Source organism: Hippoglossus stenolepis, chromosome 16, assembly GCF_022539355.2.
Source record: "Hippoglossus stenolepis isolate QCI-W04-F060 chromosome 16, HSTE1.2, whole genome shotgun sequence".
Lineage (NCBI taxonomy): Eukaryota > Metazoa > Chordata > Actinopteri > Pleuronectiformes > Pleuronectidae > Hippoglossus > Hippoglossus stenolepis.
In genome coordinates this window covers 243,298-264,034 of record NC_061498.1, presented here as the reverse complement: position 1 = coordinate 264,034, position 20,737 = coordinate 243,298, and the positions used below count along the sequence as shown (strand labels likewise).

The window sequence follows — 20,737 nt, the reverse complement described above, 5'->3', positions numbered from 1 at the left end:
TCCTCCAGGCTCAGTGGTCACATGACGCTGGTTATCAACTCGTTAAGTTAACTCAGGTTTTCATCAAGATCTGTCTGTGCACACAAAGGGGCGGGGCTTAATGCATATGACCAATCATGGACAGTTTGACTGACAGCAGAGCTGAGGATCAAACTGTTGAATAATAAAAATCAGAAGAATAAAGGGTAAGGTCACAAGGTAAATCTGGAAACTATTTGTCCCCCAAATAAATATGTATTTCACAGGATGAAGCTACTTAAAGGATCAAAGTATTAAAGTATGTGAGGTTCTCCTCCGCTAACACTCCCAGTACATCAGTATCAGTAAGTGGAGCAGATGCAGTCTGTGGTACTGGGAGCACTTTACGGGTCAGGCTGGTTCTGTTGGGCTCCAGCAGCTGACAGAGGTTCATCCTCTGAGGAGAATCTAGATCTTTCAGAAGCTCATCAGAGGAGCTCAAAGGATCTTGTGGGTCTCTGAAGACCCTGGTCCTCCTCAGAGACTCGAACCATCCACACCAGCTCCACGGATCCTCTAAGAACATGATGTCATGGTTCAATGGAAGGGATTGGTCAGTTACTAAGTTACCATGGTGATTTACCCGATAACAAGTGAACGAGCTTCGTAGGACTGAAAACTCTGAATTAAACCAGATTTAAACCTGATGACTGAAAACCCTGCTTCATAGTTTATGTTTTTATTATCGCTTGTTTATGTTGATAACTGAGGATCAGCTGAGAGACACTTCCGGTCGTGTCTCCGGTACCGGGACGTGTTTAGCTGTCTACCGTGCACATTCTGCACGCGCCTCCGTTCAATCAACACTTATGATTAATGATGGAGCCGCTGCGCACCCGCGCCGCGCGCCCCCTCTCCAGCTCGTCCGTGTCGTCTGACCGGTGGCAGAGTCGGTAGGAGGCTAACGGCTAACAGCTAGCTTATGTTACCGAGCGGCGGCCCCGGTCAGGTTTCTCATGTCTGTTCGTGTTCTGACGTCGTTCAGCGGAGCCGTTACCGCCACGGTGCCCCCCGGACGTCACATGGCCGTCGGACGCTGCTCCGTCGGGCTCCCGGTCCGCTCGGCGGGAGGATGCCGCCGTTAGCCGCCGTTAGCCGCCGTTAGCTCCGCAGCCGTTGATTCATGTCGGTGTTATGTAAGCGCAGCTAACGTTAGCCTGACAACATGAACGACGCGCAGCAGGACATGTCCCCGGACTTTGTCCTCATGAGGCTCGTGTCCGCGGCAGAGTACGACCGGCTGGACGAGCCCGACGACCTGATGTCCGGAAGCGGCGGGTTCGGGCCCGTTAAAGCGGCGCTGGGACACCACGGCCGGTTCGATCTGGAGCCCGGTGGCCCCTCGGCAGGCCTCGGCTCTGCCTCCCCGCACTACAGCTCGCCGCTCCCCGGAAAAGGCGACCTGGACGGCGGGCTGGTTTTGACGCAGGCTCCGCTGGGCTCCGAGGCGCCGCTTTCCCCTCCGCCTCCAGAAGACTTCGCCGTAGCGACGCAGAGGTTCGTGGACTTCCCGGTGCCGCACGGCTCGGGGGGGCAGCTGATGGTGTTTCAGAACCTGCTGCGGTCAGGAGACCGGATCCTGGAGTGCGGGCTGGAGCAGCCGCCACCGAGGTTCCTGCAGGAGGAAGCGGAGAGACAGCAGCTAGATTCCGGATCAGGAACCGGTCCCGGTAGCACAACAGCCGGTCCTGGGCCCGGAGGTGGTAAAGACCAGAATTCACACTGTATCACATCCACAGAGGAGAACCTCCTCCAGTGGCACCCGGTCCTCAGACTGTCCAAAGGGTCTGATGGGTCTCCTCAGCGGGGAATCCCGGCTCTGGACTCTGAGCCTGGGTCAGTCCTGTGCCATCGACACCGCCTGCTGACAGACACACTCGCTAAATGGCCCCCAGGCCTGCTGGATCAAGCCTTGCGTCTGGGGCTGCTGGAGCCCAGGAAGATGTGCTCCACCGGGGGAAGGGACCCGGTCCTGGCTCTGGCCCGAAGGCTGGGTCAGCTGGGTGAGGGGAGGGAGGGTGGTGGAGGAGAGGAAGTGGTGCCTCCACTAACTCGGTGTTCCTGTCACAGTGTCCTGGCCTCAGGTTCGGGCGGCATCGCCGGCGAGGACCCGAGTGATACCAGCGATGCCCTGCTGGTCCTTGAAGGTCTGGGGTCTGAGGAGGTGGGGGGCTGGGAGGGGGGGTGAGAAAGGGGAGAGGGTGGGGGGGCTGGTTGGTGGTGGGATACCTGGGGGCGGGGCCTGTGTTCTCCAGTGGGACTCTGAGTGGTCTGATGCGGCAGGTCCACAGACTGGCGGAGGAGGCGGGGGTCTGCACCGATCAGAGCTGCCGGTCGACGGCGGACGTCAGCACCACTGACACCCCCTGTCCATACCCCCCCAACCACCCACAGGCCCATGCAACCCCCGGGGGTCTCCAAGTCTGGCTTGAGCCACTCCTGTCCACCAACCCTGAACCAAACCACCACCCACAGCATCAATCCCGCTCCCAGCCCCAGAGCCGCACTGCCACCCCCAAACTTGGCATGGCCTCGGGGGGAGTGGGTCGATCTGCCTCCCCTTTAGTGGTCCTGAAGGGGGAGATGGGAGGAGGAGTACGAGAGGGGGAGAAGACACCGCGGAGCAAGTCGAGAAAAGGGGGGTCCCTGAAGGTCCGGCTCAGCAAACTGTTTAGAACCAAGAGTTCCAACGGGGGGTCGGGGGGGCTGCTGGACAAGAGGCCATCGCTGGCCTCGTCCACCTCGTCCGGGGGGAGTCTACTGGACGTGTGGGGGTCCACCTGCAGCAACACGGAGCAGGACAGCAGCAGGTAACTTCAGGAGGGCGACATACTTGATGCTTGTCGATATTGAATGTTCATTTACTCAAACATTGAGGTCACAGCAGCCGAATCCAATACAATTGAAGACGTTAGTGACTTATCTTCAGACGTAACAAAACAACAGAAAAAATCTAAAAACATGTTTCCATACTGCTCGTGTGGTGTCAAGTGTCCGCAAGCCCCGAAGTTCATACTCGAATCGAAACAACGTCATTAACATTGTGTTTTAAGCAGCTCGACATGATCACATTATTCCCTGTGGTTATCGGGCTTATCTCCAACTTAACCTGGAGCAGGTCAGCTGTTCAGCACAAGTTACCATGGTGATTTACCATGGTGAGGACTGAGAACTCGTAACTGGTTACCTGATAACCACAAGTCCTGCTTCACAGTACAGGGCCCTGGTGTGTTTGGACTGACTGTATATAAAGATGATCAGTGACTGTATATAAAGAGGATCAGTGACTGTATATAAAGAGGATCAGTGACTGTATATAAAGATGATCAGTGACTGTATATAAAGACGATCAGTGACTGTATATAAAGACGATCAGTGACTGTATATAAAGACGATCAGTGACTGTATATAAAGAGGATCAGTGACTGTATATAAAGAGGATCAGTGACTGTATATAAAGAGGATCAGTGACTGTATATAAAGACGATCAGTGACTGTATATAAAGACGATCAGTGACTGTATATAAAGACGATCAGTGACTGTATATAAAGACGATCAGTGACTGTATATAAAGAGGATCAGTGACTGTATATAAAGACGATCAGTGACTGTATATAAAGACGATCAGTGACTGTATATAAAGACGATCAGTGACTGTATATAAAGACGATCAGTGACTGTATATAAAGACGATCAGTGACTGTATATAAAGACGATCAGTGACTGTATATAAAGACGATCAGTGACTGTATATAAAGACGATCAGTGACTGTATATAAAGACGATCAGTGACTGTATATAAAGAGGATCAGTGACTGTATATAAAGACGATCAGTGACTGTATATAAAGACAATCAGTGACTGTATATAAAGAGGATCAGTGACTGTATATAAAGAGGATCAGTGACTGTATATAAAGAGGATCAGTGACTGTATATAAAGACAATCAGTGACTGTATATAAAGACGATCAGTGACTGTATATAAAGACGATCAGTGACTGTATATAAAGAGGATCACTGACTATATGAAAACCATCAGTGACTGTATATAAAGAGGATCACTGACTGTATATGAAAGACCATCAGTGACTGTATATAAAGACCATCAGTGACTGTATATAAAGACCATCAGTGACTGTATATAAAGACCATCAGTGACTGTATATAAAGACCATCAGTGACTGTATATAAAGACCATCAGTGACTGTATATAAAGACCATCAGTGACTGTATATAAAGACCATCAGTGACTGTATATAAAGATGATCAGTGACTGTATATAAAGAGGATCAGTGACTGTATATAAAGACCATCAGTGACTGTATATAAAGATGATCAGTGACTGTATATAAAGAGGATCAGTGACTGTATATAAAGACCATCAGTGACTGTATATAAAGATGATCAGTGACTGTATATAAAGAGGATCACTGACTGTATATAAAGACGATCAGTGACTGTATATAAAGACCATCAGTGACTGTATATAAAGATGATCAGTGACTGTATATAAAGATGATCAGTGACTGTATATAAAGACCATCAGTGACTGTATATAAAGATGATCAGTGACTGTATATAAAGATGATCAGTGACTGTATATAAAGATGATCAGTGACTGTATATAAAGATGATCAGTGACTGTATATATGACGACAAATCTCCATTTCCACTAGAAAAGGAGCCAAAATATTTCAGATGTAAAGGCTGCCATCTTGTGGTGATGATGTATTTTGCAGTCCAGCCCATACACTATATTGACCAATCAGGAGTCAGTCTCTGCCTGTTTGTTTTATCATCACATAGCCTGATGAAGATTGACTTTAAATGTCCGCTGTGTGTCCGTCAGGCTGCAGGTGTCCAGACCTCACAGTGCCTTCTCTCCAGTGACCTTCACTCCTGCGTTCACTGGTGAGTCTGGGTGTGTTTTATACAAACAGAATTTACCTTGTCGTCTATGGTGCAGAACGATGCTTTGATGTCGTGATTCTTTGGCTCAGGACGACTTTGTTAACGTCCTAAAAACGTACGTTTCTTTTTTATTGTTCTTCCTTTATGTTTGGTTTATCCTTTTTTAATTGAAGTTTATTTTATCTGTTGTCTTTAACGTTTTGTGTTCTGGTTTTTATTTGTCCTCTTTATGAATCACTTTGTAACAGCTGTTTTGAAAGTTTCTATTAATTAGATTTGTATTATTTACTGAGCAAACATGACATCGCTGACTTGCTTCACTGAGAGTAAGCGCCCTCTGCTGGACCATGAGGCAAACTACTTCAGACGGTCTGACGAGCTTCTGCTGCTTGTTGGCGAGAACAGAATAACTGTTATCTGAATGTTTCTGTGTAGGAGAGAGAGACAGGAAAGTCGACTGTCTCGTCCAAAAGAAACTGCGTCTGCATTTAATTATTAACATCAGCTGATTATATATTTCAGATGTTTTATAGTCTCATATATATATATATATATATATATATATATATGGAGGAGTCCTGCTCAACACTAATATTTCACACTTTCCCTTCTCTGCCTAACATCTTCTTCCTCCTCTTCTGCCTGTTGGACCGTGTCTCCAGGTGAGACAGTGTCTCTGGTCGATGTGGAAATTTCTCGGAGAGGTGGGAACTGTCTTCATCCCCCCACTCCCCCACCCCCACCCAGACGGAGCCTCAGTCTGCTCGGTACTTCACTTCCTCTTCCTCTTTTGCTTCCTGTCTTCACCTCCTCTGTCCTGCTTCCTGTCAGGTGACTCTGAGGTCAGAGCTCAGCTGACTCTAAACAGGTGTGTTTCTCTCGTTGGTCTCCAGATGATTTCGGCGGTCCTCCTCAACAGGGGACACTCACCGAGCGAAGTGTGGGGGCGTCAATGCAATCTCTTCCCCCGCGACCGCTGGCCCTGCCCCCCTCCCTCAGCACCATCCAGCACAGCCTGAGCCTCAATGGTGAGACAGACACACACACACACACACACACACACACACACACACACACACACTGGACAGCTGTGTTCAGACTGGAGAACATGGACACATGCATGTCCTTCATGAGTCATGTGACCAATCTAACTAACACATTTTTTGATGTTGGTCAGACACCTTCCTACGAGGTTTACCACGGCCAGTCCCTCTGCGTCCCGACAGTCAGCACTTCCCACCGCGACTCACCCCCCGCTGTCCCCTCAGTCGACCCGACGCCAGCAGCTTCGCCACCAGCCTCAGAGAACTAGAGAAGGTGGGGCCCGGGGCCACGCTGGGGTCAAAATGTGTCTTCATAAGTGATGTTGTGATATTTCATTCAGAACATTTTAAAATAATGTCACTGACCTGTAGCACTTTGTAGTTTGGCTCTTTAGTTCTTGTTGTTCTGGTTTGTTCCCTCATGGTTGAGGCTCTTATTCTGAGTCGCTTTGGATAAAAGCGTCAGCTCAATGAAATTTAAAAAAAAATAATTATGAAGGTCGATTTTTATTTTCCTTAATTTCAAAGATTTTATTGGCAAATTAAGTCCAGTCCAATAAGTCCAGTCGTTGAAGTCCAGTCCAATAAATCCAGTCCCGAAAGTCCAGTCCAATAAGTCAAGTCCATGTAGTCCAGTCGTTGAAGTCCAGTCCAATAAATCCAGTCCTTTTAGTCCCTGAAGTCCAGTCCCTGAAGTCCAGTCCAATAAGTCAAGTCCATGTAGTATAGTCCCGAAGTCCAGTCCATGTAGTCCAGTCCTGAAAGTCCAGTCCATGTAGTCCAGTCCAATAAATCCAGTCCTTTTAGTCCAGTCCCGGAAGTCCAGTCCATGTAGTCCAGTCCCGAAAGTCCAGTCCAATAAGTCAAGTCCATGTAGTCCAGTCGTTGAAGTCCAGTCCATGAAGTCCAGTCCAATAAGTCAAGTCCATGTAGTATAGTCCCGGAGGTCCAGTCCCGAAAGTCCAGTCCAATAAGTCAAGTCCATGTAGTCCAGTCGTTGAAGTCCAGTCCAATAAATCCAGTCCTTTTAGTCCCTGAAGTCCAGTCCATGAAGTCCAGTCCATGTAGTCCAGTCCATGAAGTCCAGTCCATGTAGTCCAGTCCCTGAAGTCTAGTCCAGTAAATCCAGTCCATGTAGTCCAGTCCAGTAAGTGTAGTCTATGTAGTTGTTAAAATCTCATGGAAATCCAGTTTGACTTGAGTTAAACTGTCTGTGTGTGTCTGTGTGTGTCTGTGTGTGTCTGTCTAGTGCGGTTGGTACTGGGGGCCAATGAACTGGGAGGATGCAGAGATGAAGCTGAAGGGGAAACCTGACGGATCGTTTCTGGTTCGAGACAGTTCAGACCCTCGATACATCCTGAGTCTGAGCTTCAGGTCGCAGGGAGTCACACACCACACACGCATGGAGCACTACAGAGGTAACACAACACAGACACACACAGAGTGAACATGAATGTGACAAGCATTTCAAGCTTTAGCTGAGTTTGATGTGTTTCCTTCAGGAACCTTCAGTCTGTGGTGTCATCCTAAGTTTGAGGATCGTTGTCACTCTGTGGTGGAGTTCATAGAAAGAGCCATCATGCACTCCAAGAACGGGAAGTTCCTCTACTTCCTGCGCTCCAGAGTCCCTGGTAACCAAGCAACCAATCACCTGACACCTTCTGTCCTCACCTGTCTGCACTTTACAACTCAAAGTCTGTGTGTGTGTGTTTTTCAGGTCTGCCACCGACTCCGGTCCAGCTCTTGTATCCAGTCTCCAGGTTCAGCAGCGTTAAATCTTTGCAGCATCTCTGTCGCTTCTGCATCAGACAGCTTGTTCGCATCGACCACATCCAGGAGCTGCCGCTGCCCACGTGAGTTCAGACATTTAAGGCTTTAACAAAATCAGAACTTTATTTGTTGTCACATGTCAGCAGAATAAATTATTATGAGATCATTCGAGAAGCAAAATGAGCAGCACAATGAATCAGCAACTGTACGTGGAGATGGACGATGCTCCCCCTGGTGGCTGGCTGCAGTATGCACCCGACCAATCATGCATCAGTCTCAGCTGTCAATCGTGACGTCTTGTTTTTGTATCATCAAATAACTAATTAAAACCAAACACTTGAACAAGCATCAGTGTTGGGATACACTGGACATTCAATACATTTGTTTATCAGAAAAATATTTAATATTTAAATATTAAATATTAACTACAACACCCAATAGTTAAAGTTATAGAAAAACATTTATTATGAAAATAATAAGTCAAAACACACAAACTATCTTAAAGTATACTTACTATATACAGGTGTGTGTATTTGTGTGTGGTTCCAAAATGGCTGCTGTGGCCCCTATGAAGACAAAGGACCACATGGAATGTTGGACCCTGTGGGGGAGGGGCTGGGGCTGGTTACAGAAAGACCCCGAGTCTGTGAAGAGCAAAGCTGAACTAACATTAGCTTTCAATTGTTCCGTGTATCACAACAACACAAATCAAACTTATAAACATCTCACTAATATAACAGTCCTTTTCTTAACTAAGTGTAATCAGCCCAGTTGTGTTACCAGTCCATGAAGGGGGGGGCAGTATTCTGACTGCTTTTGGATCCAGTTGTTGTGAACCTGGTCAGACCTTTGTGTTCTGAAGTCCTGAGGCAGGATCTCATTGCTTCAGACCTGCATGAGGTCAGAAGAGCTTCGGTGCGGAGGACGTCTCCCGGATGAGCAGAAGAGAAAGAGAGAGATGGAGGAGAAGTGAAAAGAAGAGGGAGCGGTACACTTCTTAAGAAAGAGAGGGAGCAGAGGGGGAACTGTGGTTTAAGTGGTCTGGTGACCTCACGGGTTCTGAGACACACAATGACAGTAGTAGCAGGAAGTTGGGTCCAGGGGCAGGTCTCACACCTCGGCGTGAAGAAGTGAAGGACCCTGGGAGACTGAGTTCTGGAAGCTCTCCTCTGTCTTCAGCCTTAGGATCCACATGTGGGACCTACTATTGGTGACCAATAGTAGGTCCCAACATCAGTGAGATAAGAACGACCTGCAATGACAGAAACCATCTTTAACGTCGACTTTGATTTTTTTAGTTTGGTCCATGTCCCAACTGCTAACATGCAGGGGTTTATGCTGCAGCCAGACACCAGGGGGCGATCATGTCGTCCATCTTTATTTACAGTTTATGGATGAAACAAACCCAGACAGATTCCGTCCTCCTTTACCCATGCTGCCTCTCTCCTCAGGCCTCTGATCGCCTACCTGAAGAAGTTTTATTACTACGACCCCGAGGAGGAGATCAGCCCCACACTAACGGAGAGGAGTCCTGACTGCAGCAGCCAGATGGGGGCGGTAGAGTCCCAAACGTAGCACTGGAGCCTGAGACCATGTAAGTGCCACCGGTTTCGACTTGGGAGAAAGAAGCGACATCGTGTTGAAAACTTGTTTGAACGGTGAATAGAGTGTAAACTCCTCTTTCATTCACTCTTTTGTTCCCTCCAGTTCTTTTCTTTCCTTTGTGTTTTTCTTTTTCTGGGGACACCTCGATCGGCTCGCTGAAAGACGTCCAGACCGTCTCCTGGACTCGCTGACCGCAGCCAGTCATCTTCCTGTGCTCAGTCCTGCGAGTTTCAGATGTTCCACCCTCCTGCAGGCTCTCTGATTGGCTCACGAGCAGCGGAGGTGGAAGGACAGGGGATGTGGAGACTCTGCCTCTCTTCGGATGTCATCACTGGGCAGCTGGACTAAAGAAAACTGGACGCTAGAATCTGTAAAAGAAACAAAGCAAGAAGCTCAGTGTGAGGAGAGAAACTGTCGCCTCTGGGATCCTGTAACGTCCACGAGCAGGTGGCCGTCACCGTGGAGACGGAGGATTAGAGCTTTTAGAAAATAAGAACATTATTATTATTATGAATAAAACTGTAGAGGTCAAACCTCGTGTTCTCTCAGGTTTGATTTTTTTTCATTTTCTCTATAATCTAAAGTTAACTTTCGATAAATAAAAACTATAACCCTAACATTTGATTGGCTCTAATCCTCCGTCACTGCTCCAACAAAGATCTTCCTGCAGTTTTCTACGTTCAGTTTCAAGTCTGCACACACTGGAGCCAAAGAGCCATTTCCTCAGGATTAACCAAAACTCAACCAGCGGCTCGCCACGTGTCCGCCGTCGCACTGACTTTTACCGTAGACGCCCGACCATGTATAGAAATGTCTCAAAGGTTAAACTGGAAACATATCTCAAAACTAAATGTGAAATGATTTTAGAAGCCATGTTTTAAAGTCGTGATGTTCCACCAGAATAACAAGTCGTAAACTTTAACGTCTCTCGGCTCAGTGCTGAAGAGTGAAACCAGGGACTGTGTCAGTCTCAGCTGTCAATCATCACGTCTCAGCCTGTTTTTATATCAAATAACTGATTCAAACCAAACTGATCAGAAACACTTGAACAAACATCAGTGAGATAAGAACGACCTGAAATGACAGAAACATCTTTGACAAACATTTATTTAACGTCTACATAGATTTTTAGTTTGGTCCATGTCCCATCTGCTAACATGGAGGAGGAGAGGGTTTTGGCAAACAGACAAACCCTGCCCGCTTTCACACCTTAGTCCACCTGACCAATCACAGCGGCCGAGGTTTCAGACGTCAACATATAACGGCACAAACAAAAAGTGAAATTCTTTGTTTAACTTGGTCGTGATTTAAAAATGAGGAATAAAGTCGTCAACTATAAAAACAGTCACAGATACAAAGTACGTTTGTTTGGTAAAGAATAATGAGAAACAGGAACAAATGTCCACATTAGCAGGAACCACAGGATCCCAGGTGGTGGCAGAAATACCAAAAAAAAGGAGAGGATGGAGGTGATGACTACTGACCTACATTGTTACCGTGACGACGTTTCACTGGAACAAGCTGCTGTTTGGATGAGTTTTACTGAACACTGGACACCTGACCCTGTGGGGACACTTCCATGATGTCATGACAGTGAGGGGGGCGGGGCATTGATAAGTATTAATACTGAAAACTGAGATGTTATTTTTGGTGTGGACGAACAGTGAAGTAATCTGTTATCTTGGTGACCTGCGACCTGTTAATAAAACTGTGGGTGGGGCTTGTGTTTGAGCTTCTTTCTGTCCAGGTGAAGTCCACAAACCTCCGGTGCGACGCGACGCTACATCCACACGACCACGTTTTCATTTTAAAAAGTCATCATCTCTGCTACAGATACATCTCAGTCCGATACAACAGAGGAGGTGTAAATGCTGCTGGTCCCGTTTTAGTCTGGACAACCAGAAACTGAGCTGTTTAGAAACGATGACGTCAACACAACCTCGTACTTATTGTCTTTTCGGTCACGATGTAGCCCTTGCTGATTCGTCACATGACCTCCTTCATGAAGAAAACCAGCCTCAGCTCACACATGCCCATTGTACGTGAGCGGTTATGTGATAAACGCTTTCAGACGTGTTCCTGTGGATGGCGATTAAAACTGATGCGGAGCCAAGAGATCGATTTAGTTTGGAAACTGTTTCCAAACTAAATCGTCATGTGAAACTCAAGTGATAAAAGTTGACATCGAAGGTTTTCCGTCACACCAGGTTCTGAGTATTTAGAACACAGGAAGTTGGTTCCCAGCCGGAACCCAACGCAGCATGAACTGTGATGTCATCAGTGGGTGTGTCCTATACTCCAGGTTAGAAAGTGCATAGCCATCTTGTCATGAGAAGTTAGGTCATCTTCACTGTTCACTTCCTGCAGCACCATAACACAAAGTATTAGACAAATTCAAATGTCGACCTGATGATGGCGCTCACCACGCAGGTGAGTTCCTAATAAATATAATTTTCATCGTAGCAGCTTCAGGCTTCGCTAACAGCACTCACTCGTACATGTGATTTTAACCCGGGGGGTGTTTACGCCTAGTGCGATCGTCATAACATAAACTACCATTTAGTTTCCTTCGTGCTAAAGTGCCGTGTTAGCTATCCATGCTAAAGGGAAGTACACAGGACGTTTCTAAGATGGACAACTTCCACTCACAGCTTCCAGGTAACACAGGGGGCGCTCTCAGAGTCCAGAGTAAATGTAGCTGCTTTTCTTCCGATTTACACCAATTCAATCCTCGTTTGATGTCACACATCACGTGACACCCACCATTTTTGTTTTCATCAGTCTGTTAGTGTGAGTTGTTAACCCTGAGTTTCATCAGTGTGTTTGTGTGACTGTTAATGTCACAGTTAGCAGCTGCTACAGTAGCAAATCTTTCACTGACCAATCAGCATGCATTAGCATTAGCAGAATGCTAGTGGGAAAGCTCCATGTAAAAAAAAACAGACAATATTTGAAAAAACTGCTTTTTGTCTGGAAGCACATGAAAATAAGGGTAGCTCCATTCACTCCAGTTTATTGAGGATTACATCACGAGCGCCCTCTAGGGGAATTGCAGCCAGTGTCTGTACAGTGAGGTTAACAGGAAGTGGACAGGCTCTACGTGGACGGGCTTATGCAACGTTAGCAATGTAAATAATAATGTAATAATGCAGTTGGGTAACGTGTTGTCTCTTCCCGGTACAGCTGTGCAGTACCTGCTTCTTACCTGCAGGTGGAGTAAAACATTTAGATGAATTCACGTGACTTTTGAAAAAAGAAGATGACGTTTCCTGTCGCTTAATTTCCACTGTTGAACTTTTCTAAAATAATGATAATAATTTGCTTCTTGTGCCGGAATTTGTGCGCTGAAATCAGGGAAGATCTGGAACCATCTCTTGAAAATCTCCAAATAAAAGAAGGAGCCTCAACACAACACGTGATATTTATCTGTGTTTTTATGATACACACAATTAAATCAGTTTGCGTAGATACAAATGAATACCTCCTAAAGATTATCATGATTCACAATGCTGGTTTTTCACATGACATATTTGAACATTGTTTTCTGGATCACATGGAATATTTGACCCACAATAATAATAATTGTGGGTCATATATTCTATGTTATATTATTGTAGGTTTGATATGTGAGGTAAACAACCACAGGAGGGGATTCTAGTTACATCATCAAATAACTAATTAACATGAACACTGGAACAAACGTGATCAGCGTGATTACAGGTTTCTGACCTATAATACAGCCAGCCACCAGGGGGCGATATACATTCAGCTTCACTTAAGGCAGCCGTCGTCCCGTCCATCTTTGTTTTCAGTCTGTGGTGGCGAGGATGTCAAACCTGGGGGGGGCAGGGGGGGACGTTGACACAGGGCTGGGACTCGATCTTTCCGCCGTCACCCGGCGCCAAAACACAGTCGGCACGTGGTTTCCCAAAGAACGTGGCCTTCTCCCTCTGACGGCCGATGGTAGGACTGCAACACACCCACACTCTGCTCAGTGACAGGACTACAAGCCCCATAATGCACTGCAGTCACTTTTTCAAGAAGAGTTCAGGACATTAAAGAATGAACTTTTCTGTTTCTTGTATTTTTGCTAAAAATATTACTTCCTGACACAGGTTATTGATTTCATTCATTTACTCAGCATCTGTGTGGTATATGACAGGGGGTATGTGTGTATATATATATATATATATATATGAACGGGTATATATATCAGGGTTGTGTATGCGATGTATTCAGCAACTAAATATGCAGTTGCTTTTTTCTATCAAACATGATTGATCAGTCAGGTAATTTCTCTTAATGTGGAAATACATATTTAAGATCTTCCTGAAGTAAAGGAAGGATAAGCTAAAGAGATGATGTGCAGTAAACACATTCTGTCCCTGTGAGTTTAAAGTGTCACATCATCAGTTTAAGAGTCTGTCCTGTGTTCTGCAGCCAACATGTGAAGAAGACGATGGTCCATGATGAAGAGTCTCTGACCTGAGTGGACATTTGTTCCCTGAGTCACCTCAATAGAAAATGACTGAATGAATCATCTGTCACTGTTATTGTTGCTGTTGATTGGATTTTGAAAGTGTGATTCACCTTTAATATAATGTTTTAAATCAATATTATAATGTCTGAAGTTTGGGTCTGAAAAATCTCCGTTTCGAGGGCTGTACAGCCCGAACACTTGCCCCTCCCCCTCCATCCCGACACTCGCAAAAACGGGAGGGGGGGGGGGGCGAAATGGGATTGAGCCTAATATTCTATTAATGTTTTTCAGTATGACAGAAACAAACTGACTTGTAGCCGCTGTAATCAGGTTTACAAATTCTCCTCCTGATGCGTTTGGACCTCTCTCCACAGGAAGGAGTACACAGACTCCACGACTCCCAACCGTCCCAGCTGCCCTTCACTGCAACACGCACACACACAATAAGCACGGGATTGGCTGATGTAATAAGACATGAAATCTTTAAGACAATCATTGACAATGAAAACATGAACCAATTAAACATTTGCAATGTGCGGTTTGTAGAGTGGATGGTTTCTCTGCCTGTCACACGGAGGACTAGGTTCGATTCCTTGACGAGGAGCCAGAATTACATTCACTAAACATCAAGAGAATGAGTTTGTCCTGTAACCTTCTGTTTTAATGTGCTATTGTTTCACCACAATGTGAAGTGTGGGGCAGTTGTAGCATCCAGAAAATAATAATAAATTGTATTTTTTTACAAAATAATATAATAAAGAAAGAAGATATAAAAGTCTTACATCGAGATGAGGATGAAGTCAATGACGGTTTGCGCTGTAGCCGCCCGCCCGACCACCTGAGGTTTTCCTTTTGTTCACTGTTTTAACAGTTGTTCATGTTGTAGTGTGTGTGGACATGTATCACTGTCTTTGTGAGGACCTGTTTCCTGGTGTATTGTGAGGTGGTTGTTGCCATTTTGATTTCCACTAAACGTATAAAATACTTGAATGTGTGTGTGTCACCCACGGTAACAGTTGCTGACATCATAGCAGACCCGCATGTCAGTCAAAGTGTCTCCGCTGCAGATGGTTCCGTTATGAGCTTGATGACGGCACTGATGGTCACGAGTTTGACTCCCGCCCAGCTGCTGGCAGCGGATGTCCCGCCCCCCACCAAACGGATATTTACATTGGGACCACTCTGACCACTCTGACCACACACCGTCCACTGCAAACACACACGTTACTCATCTTCAGGGTTAGTGTGTCGGCAAACTTCATCTACATCACTGAGTTAGTAGTGTTGTTTGTTGTCTCCAGGACAACACCTGGGGGTCGTTATCGTCTTCAACACTTGTGAGTAGTCTACTTTGTGTTTTTTTGTCTCAGGTTTAAGAAAGGTACCTGGACAGTGGACATTGGTTGTACAGATGCTGGTTCGACGTCCCTCTCCAGGACATGGCAGGCCGCCATGTTGAGCAGCAGGGCTGTCACATCTCCTGTCTGACAGCTGAAGCCCCACCCCACATGTGACAGGACATGAAGTGAAGGGAGACCAAGACCCCCATCCCCCGTCCACTGGTGGAGAGACAGAAACAAGACAGCGAGGGGTTATCTGTGTCGATGACAACTAAACATCTGTGCAACCTGTTCTTCCTTCAATCACACCTCTCCATGGTCCTCTCAGAGTCACTGTTGTCTCTATGTAGAAACTTTGAAGTCTATAGTTATGTCTCCACACCAGCGACACCCAGTGGCTGGAGGCATCATATGTAAGAATAATATATAAGAATGGGTACGTTCGTCATATTCTTGTGAACACGATATCTAAGGAATGCCTCCAGGGAATAATTTCAAATTTGGCACAAATGTTCTGAGAAGCTGCTTCAGACCTGAGCTCCTCAGTTCTCTGGATCTTCCCTGGAGGATCAGACTCGGTTTGTCTTCCTCCTCCTGAGCTCCTGTATAAAGTCTAGATCCAGGAGCAGTGTGAACAGCAGAGGATCCTCCACTGATTCACTGAGTGGGGGTGAGGAGCTTCTAACACGGGACACAAACATGAAGAAACTAAAACAAAGATCTCTGGTGAAGAAGTGCTGACACACACGAAGAAGACACAGACGAAGATGTGAAGAGAGTTTGTGGTGATCAGAGCTGAGACGGTGTCAGGTGATGTAAACATGATCACATGACCTCTGCAGCAGAGGTAACACGTCACTTCCTGTCTCTGTCTGCTGCACCCGGCTGCCCCCCCTCTCACCTGAACCAGGAGGAGGATCTGATGCTGTGAACGAGTCTGTGCAGAAAACCTGCTGCTGAGTTGTTCAGCTGTGAAACACAAACTCTGGAGAAGCTCTGGAGACGAGTCTCTGGATTCCACCTGGAGCTCAGGTCTGAAAACAGCTTGGATTAGATTAGACTGATTCGATTTCGGTGGTCAAAGGTCACGGTGACCTCATATTGTTGTGAATGTAATATGTCACCTGGAGGGACTGCACTGGTTACCAGAGGTGTACAACCCCAGGGTGGGGATTCTACTCTCTATGTTGATGTCGTTATAGACTCTGTAGACATGTGATGTCTGTTGATATCAGCTGACAGGGGTTAAAGCATCTGGGAGTTTGTTTTTGTCTCTTACAGCTGTGCAGTCACACATTTTTATGGTTGACTGACTGGAGACAGGTGTGTGTTCAGAAAGACAGGTGTACCTGGGCAGTGAGGTGTGTGATTGCAGTCCTCTATCTGGTGGTTGTCGCCTTGGCAACCTTTGCCGGGTGGCCTGGATGAGGGGGGAGGGTTAGAGCAGGAGCGGTAGCGAGTCCTGACGGGTGCTCGGCCTTGTGGGATACAAGAAGACGAGCACTCACCCCAGCTGGACCAGCCAGACCAGAACCCGTCGACTGTTAGAGACATTGACAGAACAAGAGACTCAAATAGTTTTCACCTACGTGGACACGTCAGGACAACCTGACCTGCTGACTATGTCACCTGGCCTGGAAAGATAGACTGATAAGTTACAAGACAGCCAGAAGCTCCTATTATTCATTATTAATAGAAGAAAATAAGAACAACCCGAGGTTCCTCTTCAGCTCTGTAGCTGACAGAGAGTCACAGCTGGACTGATCCATCTATTCCTCTGAGGAGCAATGATTTCACAAACTAAATTATCCACCACCACCTCCTCCCCATGAACAGCACAGATACATGGTCTAGTCCAGAAACCATAGAACCACCTGTAGCACCTGATCTATATCTGGACCACTTTTCTTCAATTGATCTTCTGAACCAACGTCACTAGTTTCATCCTCTAAACCAGAGGTCACTAACAGGCGGGCCGCGGTCCGGGTCCGGACCCAGAAGCCGTCCCGTACGGACCTACAGCCAAAACAGAAGGTTATGATTTAAAACCTGACGGGGCGCTTCTATTTGTAACCGGCGCAGCTTCTGTAGTCTTTACGGTAATGGTTTAGCGGATGAGGAAACTCACAGACCAATTGCATGCGAGTTAAGCCATCCCACGTGATACCACTCAGCCAATCAGGTCTGTGCATTCCAGCAGGTAAACATTGACTCTACAGTGCAGACAGATGAGAGGTAGAGGCAAGTTACACATGAGAAGACGGGAGAAAGAAAAAGACAGATAGAGAAACAGGGAGAGAAAACAGAGGGAGAGATACAGGAGTGAGACGGAGAAAGGGAGAGAAACAGGAGTGAGACGGAGAAAGGGAGAGAAACAGAGGAGTGAGACTGAGAAAGTTGAGAAACAGAGGAGTGAGACGGAGAAAGGAGAGATACAGGAGTGAGACGGAGAAAGGAGAGAAACAGGAGTGAGACGGAGAAAGTTGAGAAACAGAGGAGTGAGACGGAGAAAGGAGAGAAACAGAGGAGTGAGACGGAGAAAGGAGAGAAACAGGAGTGAGACGGAGAAAGGGAGAGAAACAGGAGTGAGATGGAGAAAGGAGAGAAACAGAGGAGTGAGACGGAGAAAGTTGAGAAACAGAGGAGTGAGACGGAGAAAGGGAGAGAAACAGGAGTGAGACGGAGAAAGTTGAGAAACAGAGGAGTGAGACGGAGAAAGGAGAGAAACAGGAGTGAGACGGAGAAAGGAGAGAAACAGAGGAGTGAGACGGAGAAAGGGAGAGAAACAGGAGTGAGACGGAGAAAGGAGAGAAACAGAGGAGTGAGACGGAGAAAGGGAGAGAAACAGAGGAGTGAGATGGAGAAAGGAGAGAAACAGGAGTGAGACGGAGAAAGGGAGAGAAACAGAGGAGTGAGACGGAGAAAGGAGAGAAACAGGAGTGAGACGGAGAAAGTTGAGAAACAGAGGAGTGAGACGGAGAAGGAGAGAAACAGAGGAGTGAGACGGAGAAAGGAGAGAAACAGGAGTGAGACGGAGAAAGGGAGAGAAACAGGAGTGAGACGGAGAAAGGGAGAGAAACAGGAGTGAGACGGAGAAAGGAGAGAAACAGAGGAGTGAGACGGAGAAAGGAGAGAAACAGAGGAGTGAGACGGAGAAAGGAGAGAAACAGGAGTGAGATGGAGAAAGGGAGAGAAACAGGAGTGAGACGGAGAAAGTTGAGAAACAGAGGAGTGAGACGGAGAAAGGAGAGAAACAGAGGAGTGAGACGGAGAAAGGAGAGAAACAGGAGTGAGACGGAGAAAGGGAGAGAAACAGGAGTGAGACGGAGAAAGGAGAGAAACAGGAGTGAGACGGAGAAAGGAGAGAAACAGAGGAGTGAGACGGAGAAAGGAGAGAAACAGAGGAGTGAGACGGAGAAAGGGAGAGAAACAGGAGTGAGACGGAGAAAGTTGAGAAACAGAGGAGTGAGACGGAGAAAGGGAGAAACAGAGGAGTGAGACGGAGAAAGGAGAGAAACAGGAGTGAGACGGAGAAAGGAGAGAAACAGAGGAGTGAGACGGAGAAAGTTGAGAAACAGAGGAGTGAGACGGAGAAAGTTGAGAAACAGGAGTGAGACGGAGAAAGGAGAGAAACAGGAGTGAGACGGAGAAAGGGAGAGAAACAGGAGTGAGACGGAGAAAGTTGAGAAACAGAGGAGTGAGACGGAGAAAGTTGAGAAACAGAGGAGTGAGACGGAGAAAGGAGAGAAACAGGAGTGAGACGGAGAAAGGAGAGAAACAGGAGTGAGACGGAGAAAGTTGAGAAACAGGAGTGAGACAGAGAAAGGAGAGAAACAGGAGTGAGATGGAGAAAGTTGAGAAACAGAGGAGTGAGACGGAGAAAGGAGAGAAACAGAGGAGTGAGACGGAGAAAGGAGAGAAACAGGAGTGAGACGGAGAAAGGGAGAGAAACAGAGGAGTGAGACGGAGAAAGTTGAGAAACAGAGGAGTGAGACGGAGAAAGTTGAGAAACAGGAGTGAGACGGAGAAAGGGAGAAACAGGAGTGAGACGGAGAAAAGGAGATACAGGAGTGAGACGGAGAAAGGGAGAGAAACAGGAGTGAGATGGAGAAAGTTGAGAAACAGGAGTGAGACGGAGAAAGGAGAGAAACAGAGGAGTGAGACGGAGAAAGTTGAGAAACAGAGGAGTGAGACGGAGAAAGGAGAGAAACAGGAGTGAGACGGAGAAAGGGAGAGAAACAGGAGTGAGACGGAGAAAGGAGAGAAACAGAGGAGTGAGATGGAGAAAGTTGAGAAACAGGAGTGAGACGGAGAAAGGAGAGAAACAGAGGAGTGAGACGGAGAAAGGAGAGAAACAGGAGTGAGACGGAGAAAGGAGAGAAACAGAGGAGTGAGACGGAGAAAGGAGAGAAACAGGAGTGAGACGGAGAAAGGGAGAGCAGAGGAGTGAGACGGAAAAGGAGAGAAACAGAGGAGTGAGACGGAGAAAGGGAGAGAACAGAGTGAGACGGAGAAAGGGAGAGAAACAGGAGTGAGACTGAGAAAGGAGAGAAACAGAGGAGTGAGACGGAGAAAGGAGAGAAACAGGAGTGAGACGGAGAAAGGAGAGAAACAGAGGAGTGAGACGGAGAAAGGAGAGAAACAGGGAGTGAGACTGAGAAAGGAGAGAAACAGAGGAGTGAGACGGAGAAAGGAGAGAAACAGGAGTGAGACGGAGAAAGGAGAGAAACAGAGGAGTGAGACGGAGAAAGGAGAGAAACAGAGGAGTGAGACGGAGAAAGGAGAGAAACAGGAGTGAGACGGAGAAAGGAGAGAAACAGGAGTGAGACGGAGAAAGGAGAGAAACGAGAGTGAGACAGAGAAAGGAGAGAAACAGAGGAGTGAGACGGAGAAAGGAGAGAAACAGGAGTGAGACGGAGAAAGGAGAGAAACAGGAGTGAGACGGAGAAAGGAGAGAAACAGGAGTGAGACGGAGAAAGGAGAGAAACAGGAGTGAGACTGAGAAAGGAGAGAAACAGGAGTGAGACGGAGAAAGGAGAGAAACAGGAGTGAGACGGAGAAAGGAGAGAAACAAGGAGTGAGACGGAGAAAGGAGAGAAACAGAGGAGTGAGACGGAGAAAGGAGAGAAACAGGAGTGAGAGGAGAAAGGAGAGAAACAGGAGTGAGACGGAGAAAGGAGAGAAACAGAGGAGTGAGACGGAGAAAGGAGAGAAACAGGAGTGAGACGGAGAAAGGAGAGAAACAGGAGTGAGACGGAGAAAGGAGAGAAACAGGAGTGAGACGGAGAAAGGAGAGAAACAGAGGAGTGAGACTGAGAAAGGAGAGAAACAGAGGAGTGAGACGGAGAAAGGAGAGAAACAGGAGTGAGACGGAGAAAGGAGAGAAACAGGAGTGAGACGGAGAAAGGAGAGAAACAGAGGAGTGAGACGGAGAAAGGAGAGAAACAGGAGTGAGACGGAGAAAGGAGAGAAACAGGAGTGAGATTGAGAAAGGGAGAGAAACAGGAGTGAGACGGAGAAAGGAGAGAAACAGAGGAGTGAGATGGAGAAAGGAGAGAAACAGGAGTG

At 46.9% G+C, this 20,737-nt stretch overlaps 2 protein-coding genes across 2 annotated transcripts in view; one reads left to right on the top strand and one right to left on the bottom strand.

Annotated features, from left to right (window-relative positions):
- The first annotated feature begins 712 nt into the window (after window positions 1–712).
- Window positions 713–11,069, top strand: LOC118123751 (suppressor of cytokine signaling 7-like). The gene is given in 11 exon segments (XM_047343760.1): window positions 713–2,231; window positions 2,234–2,828; window positions 4,870–4,931; window positions 5,594–5,698; window positions 5,825–5,959; window positions 6,109–6,248; window positions 7,224–7,392; window positions 7,477–7,605; window positions 7,692–7,827; window positions 9,196–9,338; window positions 9,452–11,069. Coding segments are annotated over 10 exon segments (2,643 nt in total). The 5' UTR covers window positions 713–1,183; the 3' UTR covers window positions 9,320–9,338; window positions 9,452–11,069.
- A 1,696-nt stretch (window positions 11,070–12,765) lies between these two features.
- The window catches only part of LOC118123314 (properdin), a 17,966-nt gene continuing 9,994 nt past the window's right edge, over window positions 12,766–20,737 (bottom strand). The window contains exons 8-12 of the mRNA XM_047343912.1: window positions 16,519–16,710; window positions 15,215–15,388; window positions 14,838–15,038; window positions 14,141–14,252; window positions 12,766–13,318 (exon numbers count right to left, since the gene is read on the bottom strand). Of these exons, the coding sequence (XP_047199868.1) occupies window positions 13,180–13,318; window positions 14,141–14,252; window positions 14,838–15,038; window positions 15,215–15,388; window positions 16,519–16,710 (818 nt within the window). The 3' untranslated portion in view covers window positions 12,766–13,179. The remainder of the gene's footprint in view (window positions 13,319–14,140; window positions 14,253–14,837; window positions 15,039–15,214; window positions 15,389–16,518; window positions 16,711–20,737) is intronic.